General features: G+C 35.4%; 1 protein-coding gene across 1 annotated transcript in view; it reads right to left on the minus strand.

Moving 5' to 3' along the window:
* Positions 1–10,111: 10,111 nt before the first annotated feature.
* The window catches only part of LOC149529500 (Ribosomal L18p/L5e family protein), a 90,049-nt gene continuing 76,356 nt past the window's right edge, over positions 10,112–23,804 (minus strand). The window contains exon 2 of the mRNA XM_089809962.1: positions 10,112–11,293. Within this exon, the coding sequence (XP_089666088.1) occupies positions 10,577–11,293 (717 nt within the window). The 3' untranslated portion in view covers positions 10,112–10,576. The remainder of the gene's footprint in view (positions 11,294–23,804) is intronic.

A 23,804-nucleotide genomic window follows, 5' to 3' on the forward strand; every position in this document is an offset into this window, starting at 1 on the left:
TCGTGCAATCTCTTTCTAAAGTCGCTCCTTCTCCTTCTGGTATATTGCTAGAGACTCTCTCTTGTGCCTTAATTTCTAATCAAACTTATGAATATATGCCTCTACCATATCTAAAATCAACTTGACATTGTGTTGTTACTTTGGCATAAGTGTTTGATCCTCAATAGCTTTCATTTCAGCATCCAAGTGTTCAAGTTTCCTCTTCATTATATGTTTGGTTTATCAATCATTTCCTCCAATTTGACTACGGTGCATCTCAACTAGCTGCTCCAATGATGAAATCACCCATCTATCTTCAGATTGTGCAAGCACTTGTTGTTTTACAGAATCTAGATAGATATTGACAGTTCCAAAGCCATAAACCTGAAGACCGTCATGTGTGCGTCCCACTTCAAGGAAAATTTGGATGTCATGTTCTTGTGCATATGTTTCAATCACTTCCTTCAAACTCAACTGAGGTGGGCCCATGGAAATTGAGGCTTGTTGTTGTTGAAGTGCCTCAAATTGGCGTTGCTCTGTCACCCTAAGATAGGTTACATTCTCTCTAGTCCCAGGTTGTTCCATAGTGATACCCTCTACAACTTGATTCATCATTGCAAGGGCTACATTTAATTGAATTCTTATCCTCTCATTAGCAAGAATCTCGGGGCAAAATAGTCCTTTCCACCCTAAAAACCATTGTGTTGCTTCATTAAAATCGAGACTTGAACAAAGCCAATGATACATAACCTGATGCCACTTTGGAAAAAATGTTGCCTCCAACATTGCAACCATATGACAAATGGGAATAACAGATGTGCAAGCCATAACCTAGTTAAATTGGTCTAGTTGCTAATTAGCTAGGTTGATTACAAATTCCTATAGAACTGACATTGGATTAGGTACAATAAAATGAACAATCAGCCATTCCTAGCTAGCAAGATCAAATATAGTTTTCCAAGTTGATAAAATTGCATATCTAGATGCATCCCTTGCATGCCAGGCATGAAACACATTCCCCAACTTATAACAAATGGTTGGATATAAAGGCTCCATAGTAGATGTGTGTTAGACAAATAGGGTACAAACACGTTAGATTGTATGAATAATGACTGCAATGATAACATATCAAAATATGTTAAAATATTCTCTAGCAACAATTTATTTTTAATAATTCGACTAGCCATCACAATCGTGACAGAATGTTCTGATGGCTAGTTGTCACTTGCAGAGCAAGGGCATCGCAATTACGATAGCTTGTCCCAATGGCTCAACATCACTTCCATGGCAAATCTCTTGCAAGGGCGTTGCAATTACGACGGCCACCTGGATGCTTAAGATGAACTCTTGTCCCTTCCTTCTCCCAAATTACGACAATTTCACCCGTTGCAATTGTGACAAACAACAAAAGTTCGACAGGAGCTAATTTGTGCTTCTGTCGCTAGGGCGATGGGTGGCTATCGCAATTTGGGTTCAAATGTAGTAGTGTGTGTTGATGGATGGAAAGGGAATGCTCAATCTCCGTTCTATACATGTTTTTGAGATCGAAAACAAAGCTAACTAATCAAGCCATAATATAAAACAATTTGAACAACTAAGACAACACAAGTCTTGAGACCAAAATTCTTCTAGGTATAGGTCGACCTATACCTAAGAGTATCTTGAGGAAAGGTAATCTTGAGGTCTTGGGTAAATTGCAAAAATAAATGGGAATTGATGAAAGTGTTGAAAGATATGGCCAAAAAGGGTGATAAAATAGCACCATTGAGGGTCATAGATAAAATAAGAGATGACCTAGAGATTTGAGAAAGATTGGTAGAAGAGAAAGGGACCAAGAAAAAATTGAGGGCTAAAATGTCATAAAATTAAGTGCTTCCATTTTAAGACTATACACAAACACTAGTGTGATTGGTTAGTTGTTAAAAAAAAAGAGGGTGATATTTTTATGTGATGAAAGTATGGCAGACACAAAACATCAACATAATTGTGTCTTCCTTCTTTCGATTCAATACGTTCTTTGAACAGAATGTGTGAGTTGTCTGATCAATGAGTGGTACTTCATATGTTTGACAAAATGTCAAACCAAAAGATACTTGTGCATTGTTACCTATTAAAAGGAAGTGTGTACTTTGTGAATGTTGAGATAGTGATTGCACTACCTAAGACCATACCCACCACCTTGGCAAAGATAATCCAAGCCAGCAAATATAGTACACATATTGTTTAAAAGAATATCATGTAGAATGCAAATCAGATGCTAACTTAGAAGCATTAAAAAGGAGGTCATTTAAATAAAATAATGAATCAATAAAATTATTATTCATCAAAGACAAGTCACAATACAAGTTAGTGTGTAAGTAAGGGCATGGATGTTGCTTAATAACAGACATAGCCATCTTCCTTATGTGGCTCAAACCCCATGATTAGGGCACATGAAGTTTTCAACTGAATGGATCTATTATTATCATATCAAAAGGTAGAATTGAATGGTGAGCAACATGTGTGTGGGTATGATCATTAAAGATGACCATTATATTATCTTTAACAATTGCTTCTTTTGTCATCCACGCAAGTCACTAATCACTAGCATCATATGGTGAATACAATTCAATTGATTTGTTTGAAAGAATCTCCCAAATGTTGAGGACATCGATATTTTTAAGTGAGGTATGACAAAAATACACTCAATTAATGTCATGAAGGTGTTGTATAACAAAGCACATGGTGTGATCTTCTTAACAAAAAGGCCAAAAGAGAAAGGCATGCAATGTGAAGCTTGTCGCCTTGATAAAGGACCCACCACCTTCAATGGAAAGTTTGGGCTTGTGGTGCATTGCCTGAGTCATGGTATCATAAAGTTGGCAGGTGAAATATTTAACTATAAGCCTTCAATGATTTGAAACACATATACTATGACTAAAATTGTAGCATGTAGAAGACTGATAAGGTTGAAAAACCCAATAGTTATGTACATACAATGATGGACCCAATCAAATAAGATGTAAAAATCATGAGTGTTAAGTGAGGACAACACATTGAAGTAGTAATTGATATTAAATGCTTGCAATCAAAGTGCTTGTTCCTCGACAACGATAGAATAATTGGAGCAAAATAAAGTACACATATCAAAGGTTTGATTATGTCCCTATTTTGAAAAGCCTGCTTCTCAATATAGGTGATACTGTATTGGGCAATTTTAGACTACGAGACTTTTGGATGTCTATGGAGAGTGCAGACTGAATGGTTGTAGTGCCATAGATCATGGACAGTGGATTGGCTTGTGTTGGCGGTCATCCTACATCTACGCAGTGCAAAAAGATCGTGTTGGAATGCATCATAGCTTATAATCTAGATACTAGGGAAGAGATCATGACCAATGACAAAGTGATAGCTAGACTTGATTCGGTGTCTATTGCTATCGTATTTCAATTTCCTATTAAAGGCCAATATGTTGGCATAGACAGAATTTGCAAAAGAGTACTTCTCTATAAATAAAACATAGTGCCTAAATATCGTAGGCAAATAATTGGTTATTGTAGCCAAGAAGAGGAAACTTCCAATTATCGAAATCAGTTCACAGATCATTGGTAAAAGAGGATGTTTCAAACATGGTGATCTTTCTGAGATGAGTAACGGGGCATAACAATTCACATGGATTTGAAGATTGGGCATTTCTATTTATTAACATGATTTATGAGAGAGAGACATATATAGATTGGGTGGCATTAATCAATGATTGCCTTTATAATCAACTCTTAGAACTAGAATTCAATCATTAATTTTACGTGACGTCTTACCTCTTATATTGAATTGTCGATATGAAAAGTTGGTCGAAATTAAACAAACAAGGGATTTATGGAGATGCCACTCTAGTTTATGATTATCACCCACAACTACAATATAAACAAAGTCTTCACCATTTTAGTAGGGTTAATGATGCCTTCAACATGCTCGCAATCAAAAAGTTATAGGGGAATATAGGACTCAAGAGATCTCTAGAGGAAGTAGTGGTGATTCAATGGTTTAAGAGCTATTTTATATGATTACCTAAGTTCACTTATATCTAGTTGGTAGCTTATGATGGTTATCCTCTTATGCTACCTAGGTTTGTTGATGACAAACTTGTATTGATTGAGATGTGTAGGCAAATTAGCCAAATCAAGCGAAACGAAAGGCCAAATGACATTCTCTTTCCAATTGGCATTGGTCATTACAAGTGTGATACATCTATATATGCAAAGAATATAGAAAATTCCATTACAAAGATCAACTTATACCCATATACCACATGGTTTCCCTTTGACAACAAAGGTTGTGCAGTTAATGAATTAAAGTTAGAGCTTTGGTTTTAATAATTTTCCAACTCTAGAAGAATCATGGGAAGATTGTGAAGATGAATTCAAAGTTAGAAGGCAAGATTAGATGAGGCTTACAATGAAACAGGTGATAGACTTGAAGGTGGATATTGATGTAATAGGCTTAGAAGACAATGAATGCTCCTTAATAGATCCCTTCTATTATGAAAAGATACTACAACTAGAAACACCAGATAGGTTGGTCCATTCCTGGATCGAAGAATTTAAAAGAAAGGACAACCTATGTAATCAAGAGAATTGAGGAGTGGGTAAGACAAAAGATGCTCAAATATATAGCCACTAATACTCTAAGAAAAGGAATTAATTCTATTGGGAAGAATAGTAACCAAGGGGAATCTTCTAAGATGGCACCAAGAGTAGTTGCAATAAGAAGGCTAAACAAATTAACTTTGGAAATAGCAAAGGTAATGAAGATCCTAATAGACCAAGTGAATTGTCCAAAGCTTGTGAAGTTGAGTTCACAATTATAAAGAAAAGGACAAAGCCAAAGGACGGTTAATGAAGTAACTCAAGAAGAAGGAAACACTAATGAAAATGCACCCATACAAGAGCCTCTTGGAAACAATGAGCAACCAATCCTAATTGTTCCTTCATCATTGATTATGGTATCCACTCCCCATGAGTTCATGCCCTCATAAATACAAATCGTTGATATCACACAAGTGGATGATCCAAAGTTAACCACATCCAACTTAGCAATATGAGTGGATCAACAACTAGTTGACATACCTAGAAGGATGCCATCATCCTCATCTTCATAGTTGCATAAATGTTTGCAGAAAAAGAAGAGGCTAATACAGTCGAAGGAGCAACTCAAAATCCAAGTGCAAACTTTGGTAGCTTACATTTCCTCCATGGCAGATTCTACTAATGCATCTTTAACAACAACTTCTACCTCTACTCTAACTGGTCCACAAGGTGTACATAACAAGACAGTAGTTGAGAGCATGACAAAGCAAAAAGCTCATTGTAAAATGTTTGAATCATGGATTGATCAAATGAGGAAATATGCCTCTATTTTGTAACCAAAGAAAAAGGGATATATGAGAGAATTTTTATCCAAGAACAAGAAATGACCAAGGAGATTGAGGTTGCAAAAGAACAAAAGGTTACTTGGTAGGAAGCAGTAGATGAGTTATAGGAAATATCCAAATTTGATGTGAATGTTTTGATTTCTGAGAATATCATCATTGATCCAAGTGATAACCAGTCGATCTCTTAATTCGTCCTCCAAAGCATATACACACCAACAAGTTATTAAATCAATTCATAAAAATTAGCTAAGTCAACCAAAGACCAACACAAACAACAATATCAGATGCAGAACGACATATCTTCACTTATGAATCATACCAATATAGAATAACTAAACCAAAATATTGAACCAATGCTAAAACATGTTCACCAAACTACACACTTTGAAATGCCAATGCATAACATTCTCTAAACAAGTCCTAATTGTTCCTAATAGTAATCCTTACTATTAACAAACAACAACAACAAAACTTTTGTGGACCATGTGGTGCAACATACACAACCAAACATTAAACCACCAAAATTGCAAGCAACCAAAATCGTACACGCACATATGCAAAGTGTTCTCCCATAAGGACTTCAAATACTTTTTGTTGCATACTCCATCTTCTCATACTTGCATCTTTCAAATACACCATATACTAACTTTTTTTCATGATCAAACATTAGGTAAGCACTTCAATTTCTTTTTCATGTGTACTAAAATTCAAATACTCTTTTCTATATATCAAACTGCAAGTATTTTTCCTCCATGTCAAACTTCAAATACTCTTTCATGCATATCAAACTTCAAATATATGCTCTTACATATCAACCATCAAATACTATTTCTTGCATATCTCAACAACTCAAAACACAACTTTCCTACTTTGCATTAGGCCCAACGCTCATTTCTTTTTTGCATTAGGGTAGCATCAATCCACAAGCCATGTAGACACAACAACACTACATACACAACGTTAACATTGAGCTCCTCTATTGGTGCACGAATAAGATCTCCATGAATCTGACATTGATGATATCTCTTGACAAATTAGAAAGTATTTGGTATCATGGTGATATAGTAATATTAAGTTCTCATGAGATTCTTTGCCAAGGTTGGACCACTAGAATGGGCTCTGCATATACCATTGTGCACTTCGTGTAAAGTCATTTTTGTTTATGTTGAGTTGAGACATCTAAGAAGAGTGCTATGTGAATTCTGTCAAAACATGGTATCTCCAATAATAACATAATGAGAGGTGAAGTATAAAAGTCTTGTTTTGGTTAGTAGAAAAATCAAAGATAAGGTGAAATATCCCGAACGGATATTGACCCGATTCCTTCCTCAAAACATATTCAAAACTTAAACATAGGTAGATGAATTACAAAACAACAATAGAAACCAATAGATTCCCCAATAGATATTAACCCGTTCTTTCTCAAAATAATGTTCAAGATTCAAGTATATGAAAATGTGTTACAAACCAATAGTATAAAACCAGTAAGCTCTTATAAAATTCCCTAAAACATGTTATTGCATTATATAGCAGCAATAAAATAACTATCATTCAAAATTCAATCTTAAACACAGTTTTACAGTCAAATTGGAACACTAAGAGAATAACTTGTAAGTGCATATGAGACACCTGAAGTGACGTCTCCACAGACAATGGGTTTGCATCCACTGTCTATCGACACGAGGGGCTACATCCTCACACTGGTTGAATGTTGAAGCTTTCCTAATAAATCTTGCAAGAGAGAAACTAAAATTTGAATCCTAAATCAAGCATGCAAAATGAATGAGTCTCTTCTCCTTTTATCCTCAAAGTTGTGACTCTTCGACTCCCCTCCTAGCTTTTCGTCTTATCTCTCCTTGTCATTTTTAGCCCACTTTGAATATTAAATTGACCTTTTATAATTCGAGTCCACGCTTTCATAGTCAATTTTAATATCATATGAATGTATCCTTTAAATTTTCTAATGTCCTAAAAAGGGGACATTACAAAAGGAATTAATTATGAAAGTGGTTTAAAATGTGTTTTTATGAAGGGGAGTCATGAATAACAATTTTGCACATTATCTTCAATTCAAGAATATCAAAAGTGGGGATTAGAAGTTTTTCAACTAGGGGGGTGGGTAATAGGAAGAGGACTCCCTTGACAGTCAATCTTACATTCGCATCCGTGATGACATTCAAACATGAGCACAAAAGTTGGGAGGAAATCTCAAACATTGAAGCATTTTCAAGATGGATGGCCATCTTATATGATCATTGTCTTTATCAAAATTGAGTTTGAGTACCAAGGCATCTTCAATTGTCTCTGAAGTCCATTCAAATGAATTCTAAGCTAGAACAAAGTTTTTTAAATCAAATCTACCATCTAGGAAGCCAATTTGCATAGATTTAAGTGTTTCTTTTGTGGGAGGTCTAATTCGTTGACTAAGGCTTCAACTTTGATCTTATATGATGTATTAACCAATGTCATGGGACACCAAACATTCACCAAGACTTCTAATTTTATTTTGGGAATTATTTTGATAATACCTTGATTAATAATAGCTCCTAGAGATCCAATTTCAATGGCATCGAAGTAAACATCATAGAAATCCTCACCAATTTGGCACCAAGGCATGCAATAAAACTCAAATAGAAGGCCATCCAAGCTTGGGCTCTTCTCTAATGCCAAATGTTACATAGCTTCCTCAATCCCTTCTAAGGAGAGATAGTGATCAATAAATTTAGCAATGCTGAATTTTACAAGAAATGCAATTACCTAAGTTGTCTTCAAAGTTGGGGAGCAAGGTGTCCTTCTTAGAATCATTCGTAAATGTTCAAATATATTTTAATCATCATATCTTGGTTGGCCTATTTTGACTTGCCATCAAATTCAATAACAAAAAAATGTATGTTTTCATAACTATATTTCAAAAATTGAAAGAAAGCCTTGCCCTTATCATCATCCTTCAACCATTGCAAACATGCCCTCAATCGAGCACCTTTGCCCTTACAAGGAACTAGTTTGTTAAGCTGGTTTCTAGTGTCAGCATCTCTTTATTGTAAAGGAATGATGTACCAATTGTTGTCCAAGTATTTCTTTCCCTGAAAAAAGTTGTCCTTTAAGAGATTTCTTAAGTCTTGAATGCTTACCATTTCTCTATTACCAAATTCTCAAAGTAGAAGCATATGACATGCAATTGTTCTTTCTCAACAACATATCCATCTATTATTTTGAATTTTACGCTCAACCTTTCAAATATCTATAAAGCCATCAATATAATAATGATATTGAAGATGGGATATGTTCAACTGTACTAGAGATCATTAAGAATTTCATTAAAAGATGCAATGTTGACTACTTGAAGATAGTATGAAAGACTGGCAATCGAGTCAAGATGGATGTGTCCCATTGAAAAATGGAGAACAAACAAATTGGGAGAAACATAAGACATGACCAAGTGATGTATCTTCTCAAAAGTAAAAACTTCACAATAGTCGCTCCACATGAACCAATGGTGTCTATGAGAGTCCATTTAACCATATCATAAATACCTAAAAAGTTTTGAGAAAGCGTCCAAGCTTCAAAATCATATTGAGGCAATCTAGGATGGCTTTTCCAACTACGGTCAGAAAGGTGTTCCACCACCATGTTCAAATCTCCCCCAAAGAATCCAGTCAGCATTAGTTTAATATGTACTTAACCAATCCCCTAAGATGTAAATGGGAGAGAAGCCGAGAAGATTACCTTGGACAAAAGTGGTAACCTCAATATAGCAATTATTAGGGTCAAAACCAAAAGCAAAGTTTGATTCAGCTAGCTATGATGCAAGACCCAACACAACCAGTGGGCCTCTTTCCAAATAATAGCAAGCAAAGCATTGAGACATGCTTCACTCACTTTCACTTCTTGAAGCACTAGAAACATGATATTTATTGGATAGGGCTTGTCAATCCCCTCACACTCCATGATTGTATGCGGCAATTTCGCTGAGAGTCACTAAATTCATCCTCTATGAATTGAGTGATGGTTTGATTAAATGACAATAAGGCATGAAGATCAAGAGAATCTACAATAAGAGATCTCTCTCTAGATCATGTGTGTTCTCATAGGGCTGTCTAGCGACAATGATGAACTCACAGAGCTAACTAACAGAGTTCTCAAAGGTGCTGAGAGTTGAGAAGGTTTGGCAACATGATGGGTGTTTGTAAGGAAAGTGGGGGTTGATTCTATTCTCTTTTCAAGAAGCCATTTCTCGGTTTGAAGGACTTCTTTGAAGGAAGCGTTGTCATGGATAGAGTTAGAAGGTGAAGGGACTTCAGGGTTAAGCAAGTATTTTAGAAGATATGAAATCCATCCCCGAAAACAATTGTAGGATCAAATGCTATTTATTGTCGAAAAATGCCCAGTGCCAGTTGTAGAAAATCTGACAAAATGTTGCAGAATGAGGAAAAAAAATTTAAATCACTCTATATTGAAAATTTGCGAAAATTGCAATTAAAACGTAGCTACAAATTGTTTTTCCATGAAAAAATCGAGATCAATCCCAAACTATGATCCATAAAATTATATGCATTCTTTTAATAATTACATTTTATATATAATTCAATATTATTTGTATCATGAAACACAGTAAAATAGAGTGCACTAGTAGCATCAATTACTGGGGTAAGAACAAGTTGAACTGTTGCAGGGTGACAAATTTAGTATCAAACATAATAAAATGATCAGATATGGGAGACCTTTTAATTTACAAAGAAGGTATCTTTCATATATAGCCAAGAAACCTTGTCAAGGCTGAAAAGAGTATCAATAAAAATGGAATCCAATAACTCCTGGTCACCCAGAAGATCTGTATTGTCATTTCAGTGATTGGTTTTATTTTGATTGAGTTAATTACTTTTCTGAATTTTTTTTATACCTGGGATTAGATCGAATTCACAGAGCAGTCTGAATTAAAGTCTGATTACAACAAAGGCATGGCCAGTGGCCTACTATTTGAAGACCAATGTTTGATTCGAGTTATCAAAACTATAGACGACACTTCTGTTTATTGGTTGTTTGATTAACCAACAGTAATCAATTTCTTTTTTATATAAGAGCAAAGATTGATGCTGTAACTCTAACATATTTGAGAGATGTAATGACAAGTTAACTATGAATATCCCTAATATTCATTTATGTATGTGTTTATTATAGCAAAACGTTTTATGAGCTGTCAAGCAACGTTTCACTAGCCCCCATATAAGTGCTGTTTCTCTGTCTTCTTTGTTTTAATCTCACCTTGATATCAAGCCCATGGTCAACCAGGGACTGGAGGACTACCATTAGTTTCCCTTCAATCTTTTCTCCTTTCCTTGGTGTATATACTGCCGTATAAATATCATCTGCAAGAGCACGTCGAGCGAGAAGTCCACCCACTGCTGCACATGCAGTCAAATCTTTTGTTGATAGCAGTTCATTTTTCATGTCCTTGGAGATTGACTGTGCCACTACAACCACCTTGCTTGTAACTCTGTGAACAATACATGCACAGACAGAACTTTTTGAAATGAAAATATCCAAGCAAAAAGGTCGCATGTATGCATCAGTGATTTCCTTGAAGGACATCAATTTCTTCTTTCTTTCCAGGGCTGCTTCTTCACAAGACCAGAGGTCAGTGGGAACCGGATCAGATGAATTTTGTGCATCGAAGTTTTCCTTGTTGGTTAGTTCATGCTTAAAACCCAAAAGTTTGCTTTTATTTGTTGTCAGCTCAAGTTTTGATTCTCCTTGTTTCTTGTTATCTTTTCCAGACTTTTTGTTAACATGACCCCTAGAAAGCTGTTTTTTTTGTTTCCTTCTGTGAAAATTGAAACTAATTTCCTCATATTCATGGGAATCAGTATCCAACTTGTAGAATAAGTGTCCACGATCACGCATGTCCTGGATCAATGAAATGAAGTAAGATCAGGGTAAGGCATTCAACTATCAAGAGGAATTTTTAAATGTGAACAATATAATCAACTTCTTATTTAAATGTGCATATATGTGTCTCTAGATCTGCAATAGCACTTTCAGCCTTCTATACAATTTGATGCCACGAGACAATATTGTTTAACAAAGAACGACTTTCAAGGAAATAGTTCGTAATATGAGAAGAATATGATATTAGATAAGTGTACCAAATTTCTAAGGAAATTTTCTGTGAGGCTCAATGGCAAAGTAAATTATAGGGAAATACCCCTAACTTAGATAGAGATTGCTGTCAATAGAGATTACCAATGTTAGATAATTTATTAGATAAGAAACCAGAGCATAATAAACATGTCAATTTACACCACTTTTAAACCTTACACCAAAAAAGTTCAGAGCATTTTATTGATGGGTTAAACAGGTATACGATCCTGATTTAAGCTTTCGCAGGGAAAGTCTTAAACCTGTTAATTTTTGCAACCAGTTCAATGTGTTCATTCAACTGTCCATGTTTGCACAGGAATTTACCTCATCTTCTATCTGAATAAATCTCTTTGCAAGAGCCTTGCTGCTGAAATTGTTAAAAAGTTGATACTTCATTGAAATACTTTTGCAAGTCTACAAATCGATGAATGTTGAAGTCAATGCAATATGTCCTTTTGACAGAAAAATGCTACAAAAATGTCAAGGACCTAGTAATTGGATTAGGAAGCCTCTTCTCTTTGCAACTTGGCACTAGTAATTTAAAGGAGAACCAACCATGCACCCAATAACAAGAAATCTCGATCTTCACTTGAAATCTTTAATGTGTGCAATTATTGATTACAAAAACTTGTGAATTTCTTCTTCAAAATGATTAGTCCTTAGAATTTTTAAAACCTTGTGACACTCATGGATGAGAACAAAATTAGAGCTTCTTTGATGTCATTCGTATGAAGTGAAACAAGTTGACACAAACATGCCTCCATGACATATCTTTGTGTAATACATCCTTTGCCTTCACACAAAACACAGTGAAGGGCTCGGATTTTCATGATGTGATTGACTTGAATGATATCAATCCATATTGCGATTGAATCATCTAGGATGACGACCCATGTTCATAGAAGACGGGATCGTTGATTTTGTGTGTCAAGCATAGAAGGGCACAGTAGGAGGCATTATATTGGATAACATCATGGATGAAGATGATGGTGGTCTGAAAAGAATTGATTAGCTTTTAATTCAAAGGTTGAGCAAACTACAAGCGAAGACCATAAACAGCAATCAGAATGAGAAAACCAACCATTTGGCATGATGAACCAAAATTAGGGAGAAGTTTCATTGCTCTTCCTTGACCATCTCAAGAGAGCTGCTAGAATGGTTTCTTAACAGAATCAAAGCTTACCATGGGGCTATCTTTGCCTACAACAGAAAAATTCTACAGGATACAACTCTCTGATGATCTTATACATTCCCTAAACCTCTACTGCACTCTCTAAGATTTAGGCTGCAAGCAATAATCCTTTACAATGAGTTCGCTCGATATAGCACTCAGAAATCCCCTTACGGTGACCTCTTTTGGAAGTTTATAATAAAAACAATGACAAATGAATCAAAGAAACAAGTCAAACAATCACTGCAACAGAAAGGAATCTTTTAGACAGGTTTTGCAGCTCACAGTTCCAACCTCCGCTATTTCTATTATGTGTTTGACAACAGTCGAACCTATTATAGTCCAGTTTCAGATCACGACCATTTTGACCAATGTCAAACTAGTTGGATGCATTCAACTGCAGTCAAATGCACAAAATCTGTCTTTTCCTCTATCAAGTCTAATTTTCCTGTTTTCAAATCCTTCAGTTATTCAATCCTATGGATTCTGAACATCAGCTTGTGTAACTTGATTTATGTGTTGTTTTCCCAAGAATGAACCTGGAAAGGATGTTAGATGCAATGTCCCCATGTCCCCTTCCCAGTTAACTTGTGGATTTGGATAAATATGATTTTATCTAATACCCCTTGTAAACTTACGTAATTGATAAATGATTGTATTTCCAAGAACAATATATCTATGTGCTTAATACAGTTTACCAATAGCACTGCTATCTCCGATTGGATGACTAAATATATGCTATGTGAATTGATTTCAAATATATTTGCACTGGTGCAGTGTGAAGACTTAAGTCCAATTAGTAGGCCCTGTATGAATAGCAGGTGTATTTCTTGAAAATAATAGTCTGATGTAGATTCAATATAACGTAACCGAAGAAATCTGTTATGAAATCACTAGAAGATCTGGTAATTATAGATGGATGCAAAAGTTATCTGTGATAATTATTGATAAAATTAACATTTCCTTTTACCGTGTTATAATAAGATTGCTTTGTCAAGATGGTTCCTTTATATTATGTGATTTGAATGCCTCCAAAGAAAAATTCTAATCCCTGAACATCCTCACTGTTAAGTTTCATTTTGAGCATGCAATATTGTCATTGTTACTGAATAATGTTCTTAACTTTATGCGCTTTTATGTTAGAGGCTTATACCTTGATCTGCTCACTATATCTGTTTATAATCCTTCTGTTCCTGCGATAAGGATGGACATTGTTTCTGCATGTCAAATCTCTCTTTCATGTATCTATGGGCGTGCAAAAATGGTAGATACACTACCTTTACTCGGTCGTCTTAATACTCTGCTTAAACATTCCACCCATATATATATATTTGTTTAAACATAATTTGGTTGCTGACTAATGAATCCTCTTCTTTGATTGGTTACCTCTGTCTGTCATTATGTTCCAGCTAAGTCACAAGGCTGGAATTCAAATTCGAGTTCGTCGATCATAAAATTCAGATGAAATTTGGCAAAGGTAAAATTTCAGAAAAAAATTGACTTGTATAAATTAATTTATTTTTAAATATAAGTAATATATCCACAAAATTGTCCAAGTAGTTTGACATTGCTAAATAATTAAACTAAATAACTCAATAATATATCAAACTAAACTAATATTATTATAAATTACAGTATTATACTAATTATCATAAAATTCAGATGAAGTTCGAAGGGGTAAAAAATCGCTAAGATTGAAACTTCATGGATGAAATTCGATGAACCCTATGACTTGGTGTTCCAAGAACACATGTTATATGAACAAAATCTCTTTGATGCCCTTTTTTTCATTTCCTAGTTGAGACCTCTTACAACCTTGCATGGTGGAATGGTCACGACTTCCCTTAAAGCTGCGGCCTTTAGCCGCTTGAATGAATGAATGAAAGTTTTAACAACATTTACGAGGCCAAATTGTTAGCATAACTGAGTAATAAGTTAATAAATTGAAGATGCTGATTGGATGATGTTGATTGTTGGTATAAGGCTGACATAATCAGGATAATCAATTATGTTATTGTCATTGATGTCAAACTGTTTGGCATGTTGTTTTGTTTTGTTACTGCATATCTATAGGAAGAAAGAGTAAGTTACAGAATGAGTTGTAGTACAATGATGTTACATTAAAAGTTTGAAGAAATGAATCAAACAAGGTAGAACAGTTGAATGATTGGTTTGTCAAATCTGTGAAGGAATTGTTGATTTTTTTGTTGAATATGATTTATGGAGATGTTTAGATGATTTGGTCAAGACAAGATTCTACAAGGAGTACAAATGATGATGATTTAATCAAATGGAAGATATGAGAGCTTATAAGTAAGAATTTTTTCTTATCAATGAACTAAGTTATTATCAGAGCAAAGGATGAGTGAACTTATCAAAACAAAGAAGATTATCAGAATAAAGGAAACAGTAATCAGAAAACAGGCAAGTCTTATCGATGGACAAAGAACAGGAAGTGAAGTTTAAGTTGTTATTGAAGAATGTGATTTGTTTTGGATAGTTAGAAGACAAATGTATAATTTTAGGCATGAGGCGATGATACAAAGCTCGAGGAAATAAGTTTAAGGATGGATTCATTTAAAAGCTTCTACAAGGTCAAAACAGCTTATGAAAAAGATGAAATATGAGGCCAACTGAATGATTAAAAGTGTGAGAGTTAATTTGGAACGTTGGATTTAGTTTTAGGGGTTGTGATCGAAGTGTTGCTACTTAAGGAAGAAGATTGATGTCGCATCGCATCTCAAATTAGAAAGTATTGTCAGTGTGGCTCGATGTCGAAGCAAAGAAGTAAAAAGGAAGTTGCAATCACAGAAGAAGGATGCATAATCAAAATAGAGGATCAGAATGGTATGTTAGTATTTGAGTTGTACTGGATCTGATTTAGCAGGATAGTGCGAACAACAGATCATTTGTTAGTTGTTACTCTCTAACAATTGTTACAGTAAAATCTCTAATCCAGTGGCCCTAACAGGTTTATTGTAAAACCCATTAACCAGGTGGCATTCTCAATAGAGCATCCATTCCTCTAACCAGGTTACTCCTAATAGGGTAAAGACTTTAACAGGTCTCCAAGGAAATCCCTTAACCGAATAGCATTTAAGAGTGCTTTTATAACCCTTAACCGGGCAAGCTCTTAACTGGGTAATATTCTAGAAGAGTACAAGTATTTGTGGGCATTGTTCTCACGCCGTGGTTTTCACCCTAATCGGGTTTCCACGAGATACATCTAGTGTCACTGTTGTGTGGATGTTATCTCATGTGTTGCATGTTACTTGATTGCTTAAACCAATAATATTGCTATAGGTTAAAGAATTTCTAATCAATGAATCTGTTTGATAAAGTTAAATCGGGCATGTAAGTTTGATTGGGTTGGTGATTACTGATTCACCTGCCTTCCCCCTCTCCTCAATAATCATTCCTATACCTACAATTGGTATCAGAGCATTACTTCCATGATTTGGAAGGCTTAACAGTTAAAGGCAAATATCTCAAGGTGTATAGGAAGGACGCACCCAAGTTCAACAAGAATGAAGAAGACTTCGATACATGGGCAAGTTAGATGGAATTACAGTTATTAGGAATCTCAGACACTGTTGTTGGGTATCTTACTACAGAATATGTCCATGTACTAGAACTCCTACAAAAACTGACCGAAGAGAAAAATTGGTACATAGTTCAATGATGATAGAGATAATGAGTGCATTGAACAATGCAGATTATGTTGATGTCAAAGGTCTGAAAAGCACAAAAACAATGTGGGATAAATTGAAGACAGTCCATGGAGGTGATTCATATGTATTGAAAGCCAAATTTGAAAGTCTTAGAGGAAAGTATGAGATATGAAGATGAGGGAAGAAGAAAAAACTGCATAGTATGTTGCTAGGATAAAAGAAGTTGTTGCTACTATTGAAGGAGCTAGAGGAAAACTTGAAGACGATGATGTAGTGAGTACACACGCTCATAACCCTTACATGGAGGTATGTAATTACAGTTGCTTCTATTCAAGAGTTGAGAGCAGTTGATTCTAGAAAGATTACACTTGATACACTTATCGCTAGGCTTACTTTAATTGAATTAAGCAATTATGATAATAGTCAAACTTCTCAACCTGCTATGGAAACTACATTTCAAGCTAGTATTAACCTTGACACATCAAAAGGAAAGTCTATTGCACATAGTTTAGATGGTCATGACTGCTTAATGGCTAAGAAAAAAGAGAAGAATTGGAAGCATTAATAGCCAAAAGGTTTCCTACAAGAAAAGGAAGTTACAAAGGAAAGAGTCATATTGCATGCTAAATTGTAGACAGATAGGTCATTTTGCACATAGATGACCTTATAAGAATAAGAAGGATAATGAAGAAGAAAAGAAACACAAATTCAAGAAATTCAAGGACTTCAAGGAAAAGAGCAAGAAGTTGTGTTATACTGCTGAAGATGAAGATGATGATACAATACTAATGGTAATGATGAGGAAATTGTGTTTGTTGTTGCAAAGGACAATCCCTCTACTGACAACACTAAAACCACTGAAGAGAAAGATTTGATCTCAAGTATGAATTGCAATGATGGTTGGATCATTGATAGAGGTTGTACGCATCATATGACTTGAGATAAGAACAAATTTATCACAATGAAAAAATGTAATGGTGGTTGTTTAGATTTAGAAATGCTTCTCCCTGTGTAATCAGAGGTAAAGGTTCTATTGCTTGAACCGATAACATTACCTGTGAAGATGTCTACTGGGCTGATGGATTAGAGTACAATCTATTGAGCATCTCTCAATTGAACAACAAAGGATTCAGATTTGAGTTCGGAAATGGAAGCTGCAAGATATCAGGAAACTCTGACGAACTGATCGCTATCGGTGAACAAACAAAAGGTAATCTTTTCAAACTGAGTACTACATTTGGACATTGCTTAATTGCTAAAGTAGAAGAAAGTTGGTTATGGCATAAAAGACTTTGTCATGTGAATTTTGATAATCTGGTGAAAGTGAGCAAAAGGAAAAGTGCTAGAGGTATACCGATATTGACTAAACTAGATAATGAAATATGCAAGGAATGATTGTTAGGGAAGATGACAACTTAAGCTTTAACAGCAAGGTATATTCTACAAAAAACATTCTTGACCTAGTATATATAGATATATGTGGTCCTATTGGAACTGAAAGTTATCATGGTGATAAGTACTTTATTCTATTTGTTGATGACTACTCAGGATGATGTCTATTATGTTTCTAAAAGTTAAATCAGAAGTTTTTCATATGTTTAATATTTAAAAAGAAAAAGTTGAGAAGGAAACAGGTAAAACATTGAAATGTTATAGATCTTATAGAGGAGGTGAATTTACTTCACACGAGTTCAATGAGTACAATGATGAGCATGGAATCAAAAGCCAGTTGACAGCACCAAGAACACCACAATACAATGGAATCACTGAAAGAAGAAATAGATCAATTGTTGAATGTGCCAGAACATTGCCGAAACAAAAAGGAGCAGCTCAAAAATTTTGTAAAGGAGTTGCAAGTATTGTTGTATATACATTGAACCGAGTACAACTCAAGAAAGGTACAAACAAGATGCCTTATGAACTTTGGTATGGAAGAACACCTAATGTTAGTTATTTCAGAGTATTTGTAGTAAATGCTATATCAAGAAAGAAGAGACGAAAGCCAAATTTGATACTAAAAGTGATGAAGGAATATTTATTAGTTATTCTACTTAGAGAAAGGCTTACAAGTGCTTAAACTTAAGGACAAACAAGATGATTGAGGGTGCAAATGTAAAGATTAATGAAATCTCATATAAGAATGAGGAAGACAGAATGAAAAAACCAAAGGATAAAAAGAATTGATCTACTATGAACCTCTGAAAGTAGAAACAACACCACAAGTGACTGCAGGAACAAGTAATGCTCAACCGATAACCAACTAGAGCTAATAACACGGATGAAGGAAATTAAGGAATTCATAATACGAAACCAATTACCCTAAGGCATATAAAGAAAAATCAAAGTTTATCAAATATAATTGGTGACAGGAATGGAGTGTTAACCAAAAGTCAACTATGGACAAGGGATCCTACATGTTTCCTATTGGAGATGGAACTAACAATGGGAAAGGATGCTTTAAAGGATGATGATTGAATGAATGCAATGAAGGAGATTGATCAAATTGAGAAGAACAACACAATCAATGGTACCCAGACCAAGTGACAAGCATGTTACAAGTACAAAATGTAATTTTAGGAACAAGCTAAATAAAATTGGTGAAGTGATTAGGAACTAAGCAAGATTGTTTGCAAAGGTTATGCACAAGCAGAAGGATTAGACTATGGAGAAAAGTTTGCACCTGTTCGAGATTGAGAGTCAGAATTATGTTGGCTTATGGTGCATATAAAGGATTCAAGGTTTATCAAATGGATGTAAAATTTGTTTTTCTAAACGGAATACTTCAAGAGGAAGTCTACATTGAACAACTTGGAGGATTTGTTGCTGAAAAAGGTAAAGATTGGGTTTGCAGGCTACACAAAGCATTGTATGGAAAGAAGCAAGCACCAAGAGCATGGTAGGAAAGCTACACTCTTATCTTAGCAAGATTGGATTTAAAAGAACAAGTGATAACAATAACGTCTACTTAAAAGCTGAAAGTGAGGATAGAGTATTGATTGTTGAAATACTTTTTGATGATATTATCATAGGAGGAAATGAGTTAATGAGCAAACCATTTGTTGATGAAATGAGGAAAGAATTTGAAATGAGTATGATAGGAGAAATAAAATTCTTTATAGGATTGCAAGTACAACAACTGAAGAAAGGTATCTACATCACACAGTCTAAATACATCAAGGAAATATTGAAAACATTTGGTCTGGAAAATTCAAAACTTGTAGGTACACCGATGATTACCAGTTGCAAGTTATCAAAAGAAGATAATTCTAAGTAAATGAAATATTGTATTGACCAATGATAGGCAAGCTATAGTATGTTGTTGATGCAGACCAAATATTGTGCATGTTAGAATAATTGCAATTTCATCAAATCCTAAAGATTTACACGACTATTGTTAAAAGGATATTTAGATACCTGAAAGGCACTGAAGATTATGGATTATCATATGAAAAACAAGGTGATTTTTGATCTCAAGGTATATACAAATGTTGATTTGGCTGGAAATGTGGATGATAGAAAAAGTACAAGTGGTGGAGCATTCTATCTTGGTAACAGATTAGTTTCGTGGACGAGCAAGACACAAAATTGTATTTCACAATCTACTGTTGACGCTGAATGTTGTTGCTGCAATTAATTGTCAACAACTATTATAGATCAAGCAAATACTGGAAGGAATACATGAGAAGGTAACAAAACCTCTTGTTATTCATTGTGACATCACTAGTGTTATAAATATTTCAAAGACTCCGATAATGCATTCAAAAACAAAGCACGTAGCAATAGAGTAGCATTTTCTAAGGGAGTAAGTACAAGCTAAAGAAGTAAGACTGGAATACATTCCTACTAAGGATCAAGTTACAGATATATTTACTAAGCCTCTACCTAAAGAAAGTTTTGAATATCTAGGAGGTAGACTAGGGGTTCTACCCCTATCGGCAATAAACTGAAGGAAGATGCAAGTTGCATCAGTTAACAACATAAATCACAAATCATTAGCATGAGTTGATGCACAAGTGGACTACTCCACATATGGACAAGTCAAGGAAAGTTGAAGCATGAAGAGCACAAGAAACAGATCAGAAACAATAAAAGAACAAAAAATGGAGTAATCGAGTACATAATAGAATAAGAAGGTTGATTGCCTTTGGCATTGTTTTCAAAGGGGAAGAGAATGAGAACAGATACATACAAATAGAAGTGATGTTCAGTAAACAGCAAAGGGAGAGAATCAGATAAAAGATGCATATAGACAGAAGATTTGTAGAAGAAAGCTACAAAGCATGGACAGACAGATTGATCAAGTACATAATGAGATGAATACTCTAAGGGGGTGTAATGTTCATTAGCAAAATGTGATTAATCAGTGCGATGGATGGAAGAGGATGGAATTGATGCTTAGGCGGAATGGAAAGGAATATGATTCTACTTTTCTCTCTAGTATCAAAAGTATTTGCCATCAATGCCAACAGGGGAGATTGTTGGAATAGCTAATTAATAAGTTAATAAGTTGAAGATGTTGATTGAATGATATTAATTATTGGTATAATGCTGACATAATCTAGATAATCAGCTATATTGTTGTCATTGACATCAAACTGTTTGGCATATTGTTTTGATTTGTTACGAAATATCTAAAGGAAGAAAAAGAAATAGGATGGGTAACAGGGTAACAGTTGGAACAAAACAATGATAATATTTGAATGATTCGACCAGTTTGTCAAATCTATGGAGGAATTGTTGATTTGATTGTTGAATATGATTTATGGAGATGTTTAGATGATTTGGTCAAGACAAGATTCTACAAGGACGACATGGTGATGATTTAATCAGATGGAAGATATAAGAGCTTATAGGTAAACTAAACAAGCTTATAGGTAAGAATGTTTTCTTATTAGTGAACGAAGTTCTTATCGGAGGAAAGGATGAATGAACTTATCAGAACAAAGAATCCTATCGAAATAAAGGATACAATAATTGAAAAACAGGCAAGTCTTATTGACAGACAAAGAACATGATGTAGGAACATCCTAGGGTAGTTGGAAATCTTGCAAGAGCATCCTAGGGTAGTTGGCAATCCTATACGTTGGAGTGGCTTTTGACCTCAAAGTTTGTGAACTCGGTTGAATGGAGGTGCTGCTTGGTCATTATTGGGGTAGTTCTTGGTTGTGGTTTCACTTGAGGAACTCAGTGACTGAAGGAACTTGACGATACTTCGCTGAAGTTCTTCTTGGTAGAACTCGCGCTCGATGATCTTTGTGCAACTCAATGGGTGTTCAGCTCAATTGACACTGTGCTCAGTGGGTGTTTTCGTGTTCTTGGATCGAGTGGCTCAGTGGCTATTGAAAATGCTCAATTGTTGTTGTTTATTGGTGATTTAGTTCACCAAGGAGTGCATTATTGTTGGATCTAGCTGGTCGGCATGTGCATTTAATGTGTGTTGCGTCTAATTGTGACCTTGATCAACTGTGGGATATGTAGAAGACTACTTTGAGTTAGAGGATATTGGTGATCTGCTCAGAGTGAGGTTGGCACATACTAAGTTGAAAGGACATGTTGCTTTATGGTGGAAAGAATTACAAAGAGATATAGAAGAGGAAGGTGAAATGAAAATCACTAGGTGGAGATTGATGGTGACAAAATTGAAGGCTAAACTCATTCTTGTTGATTATGAACTTGAATTGTTTAAGAGGTTGCAGAATTTGAAATAGAAGGATATGGTTGTGAGGGATTATACTGAGGAGTTTTACAAGTTAACTATTTAGTCTGGACATAGAGAACTTTATATAGAAAAGGTGGCTAGGTATATTAATGGTTTGAGATTTAATATGCAGGATGAGATTGGCATGCTGAAAATTGATTTGGTTGAAGATGCTTATCAGTATACTCTGAAGGCAGAAGATAAGTTAAAGAGGAGACGTCAAGGTAACTCCCAAGGGCAGGAGAAGCAAGAACACTCAGTGAAGGATGAAATAATTACAGAGGATGAGCCAAAACCTATTGAACAAAGGAGAAGAACAGGTAGAGGTGGATTTAAAGGTACTTTCTACAAATGTGGTGAAGGACAGATCGTTTGAATTTCCCAATGCTAACAAGAAGGTTGATGATAGAAAAGCTATTGTGGTAAATGAAGACTCGATGAATGAGCATGAGGTGGAAGATAACTCGATGACTTGGCAAGAATTGTCGAGTAAGGTCTTGGAACCTTGTCAAAAAAGAAATTTGTTCAAGATTCGATGTAAGTCTAGAGGTAATTGATAGAAAGTAATTGTGGATAGTGGTAGTATCGATAACCTAGTTGCTGAGATGGTTCAAAAATTTAGTCTGAAGAGAGTGGGACATCCTTGTCCTTATAAGGTCATTTGGTTGTAAGATGAACATGCTTTGGAAGTGAAGGAGCAATGACTACTTGATTTTCAAATTGGGCAGTATAAGGATCAATTGTTGTGTGATATTGTGGACATGAGTAGTTGTCGCATATTGCTTGGTAAACCTTTGCAATATGATTACAGGGCAGTGCATGATGGTGTCACGAATGTGTTTACTATTGAGAAGGGTGGCAAGAAGTTTTCCTTGATTCCTTTACAGAATGCAAAACTTGGTAGGAGGAACCTGAGTTTCGGTAGGCGAGTTAAGTTGAAGGATTCTAGAAGGGGTAGAGATCAGCGTGGGAAACAAACCTATGGTACACCGAGGAAGGATGTGCAGAAGCAGAGTAAACAGTTGTCTGTTGCAGAAGTGGAAAGGAAAGAGTATACAAGTTGATAACTTAGAGGACATGTATGTGAAGACCTAGTTTGGGGTTTATGCGTTGAATCCTGGAAGATGTTCTTCTAGCTATTAAGAACATCTTTTCGAACCTAGGGTGTTTGATGCAAGAGCATCCTAGGGTAGTTGGCAATCCTACAAGAGCATCCTAGAGTAGTTGGCAATCTTGTATGTTGGAGTGGCTTTGACCTTGGAGTTAGTGAACTCGATTGAAAGGAGGTGATATTCAGTCATTATTGGCTTAATTCTTGGATGTGGTTTCACCCGAGGAGCTTGATGACTGAAGGAACTCATGCTCAGTGATCTTTGTGCAACTCGATGGATGTTCAACTCGGTTGACACTGTGCTTGGTGGGTGTTCTGGTGTTCTTGCGCCGAGTAGCTCGGTGGCTATTGGAGATGCTTAGTTGTTGTTGTTGTTGCTTGGTGGTTTCGTTCACCGAGGAGTGCAGTCTTGTTGGATTTGGTTGGCCAACCTGTGCGTTTAATGTGTTGCATGTGTTGCAGACTATTGTAAAATCCTCTAACCACGTGGAATTTTCAAAAGAGTGTCTAAAATCCTTAAAATCCTCTAACCAAGTTACTCCTAACAGGATAAAGACTTTAATAGGTCTCCAAGAAAATCCCTTAACCGAGTAGCATTTAACAATGCTTTTGTAATCCTTAACAAG

Source organism: Cupressus sempervirens, chromosome 11 (assembly GCF_028749045.1).
Source record: "Cupressus sempervirens isolate cs-2001-9-10 chromosome 11, ASM2874904v1, whole genome shotgun sequence".
Taxonomy (NCBI): Eukaryota; Viridiplantae; Streptophyta; class Pinopsida; order Cupressales; family Cupressaceae; genus Cupressus; species Cupressus sempervirens.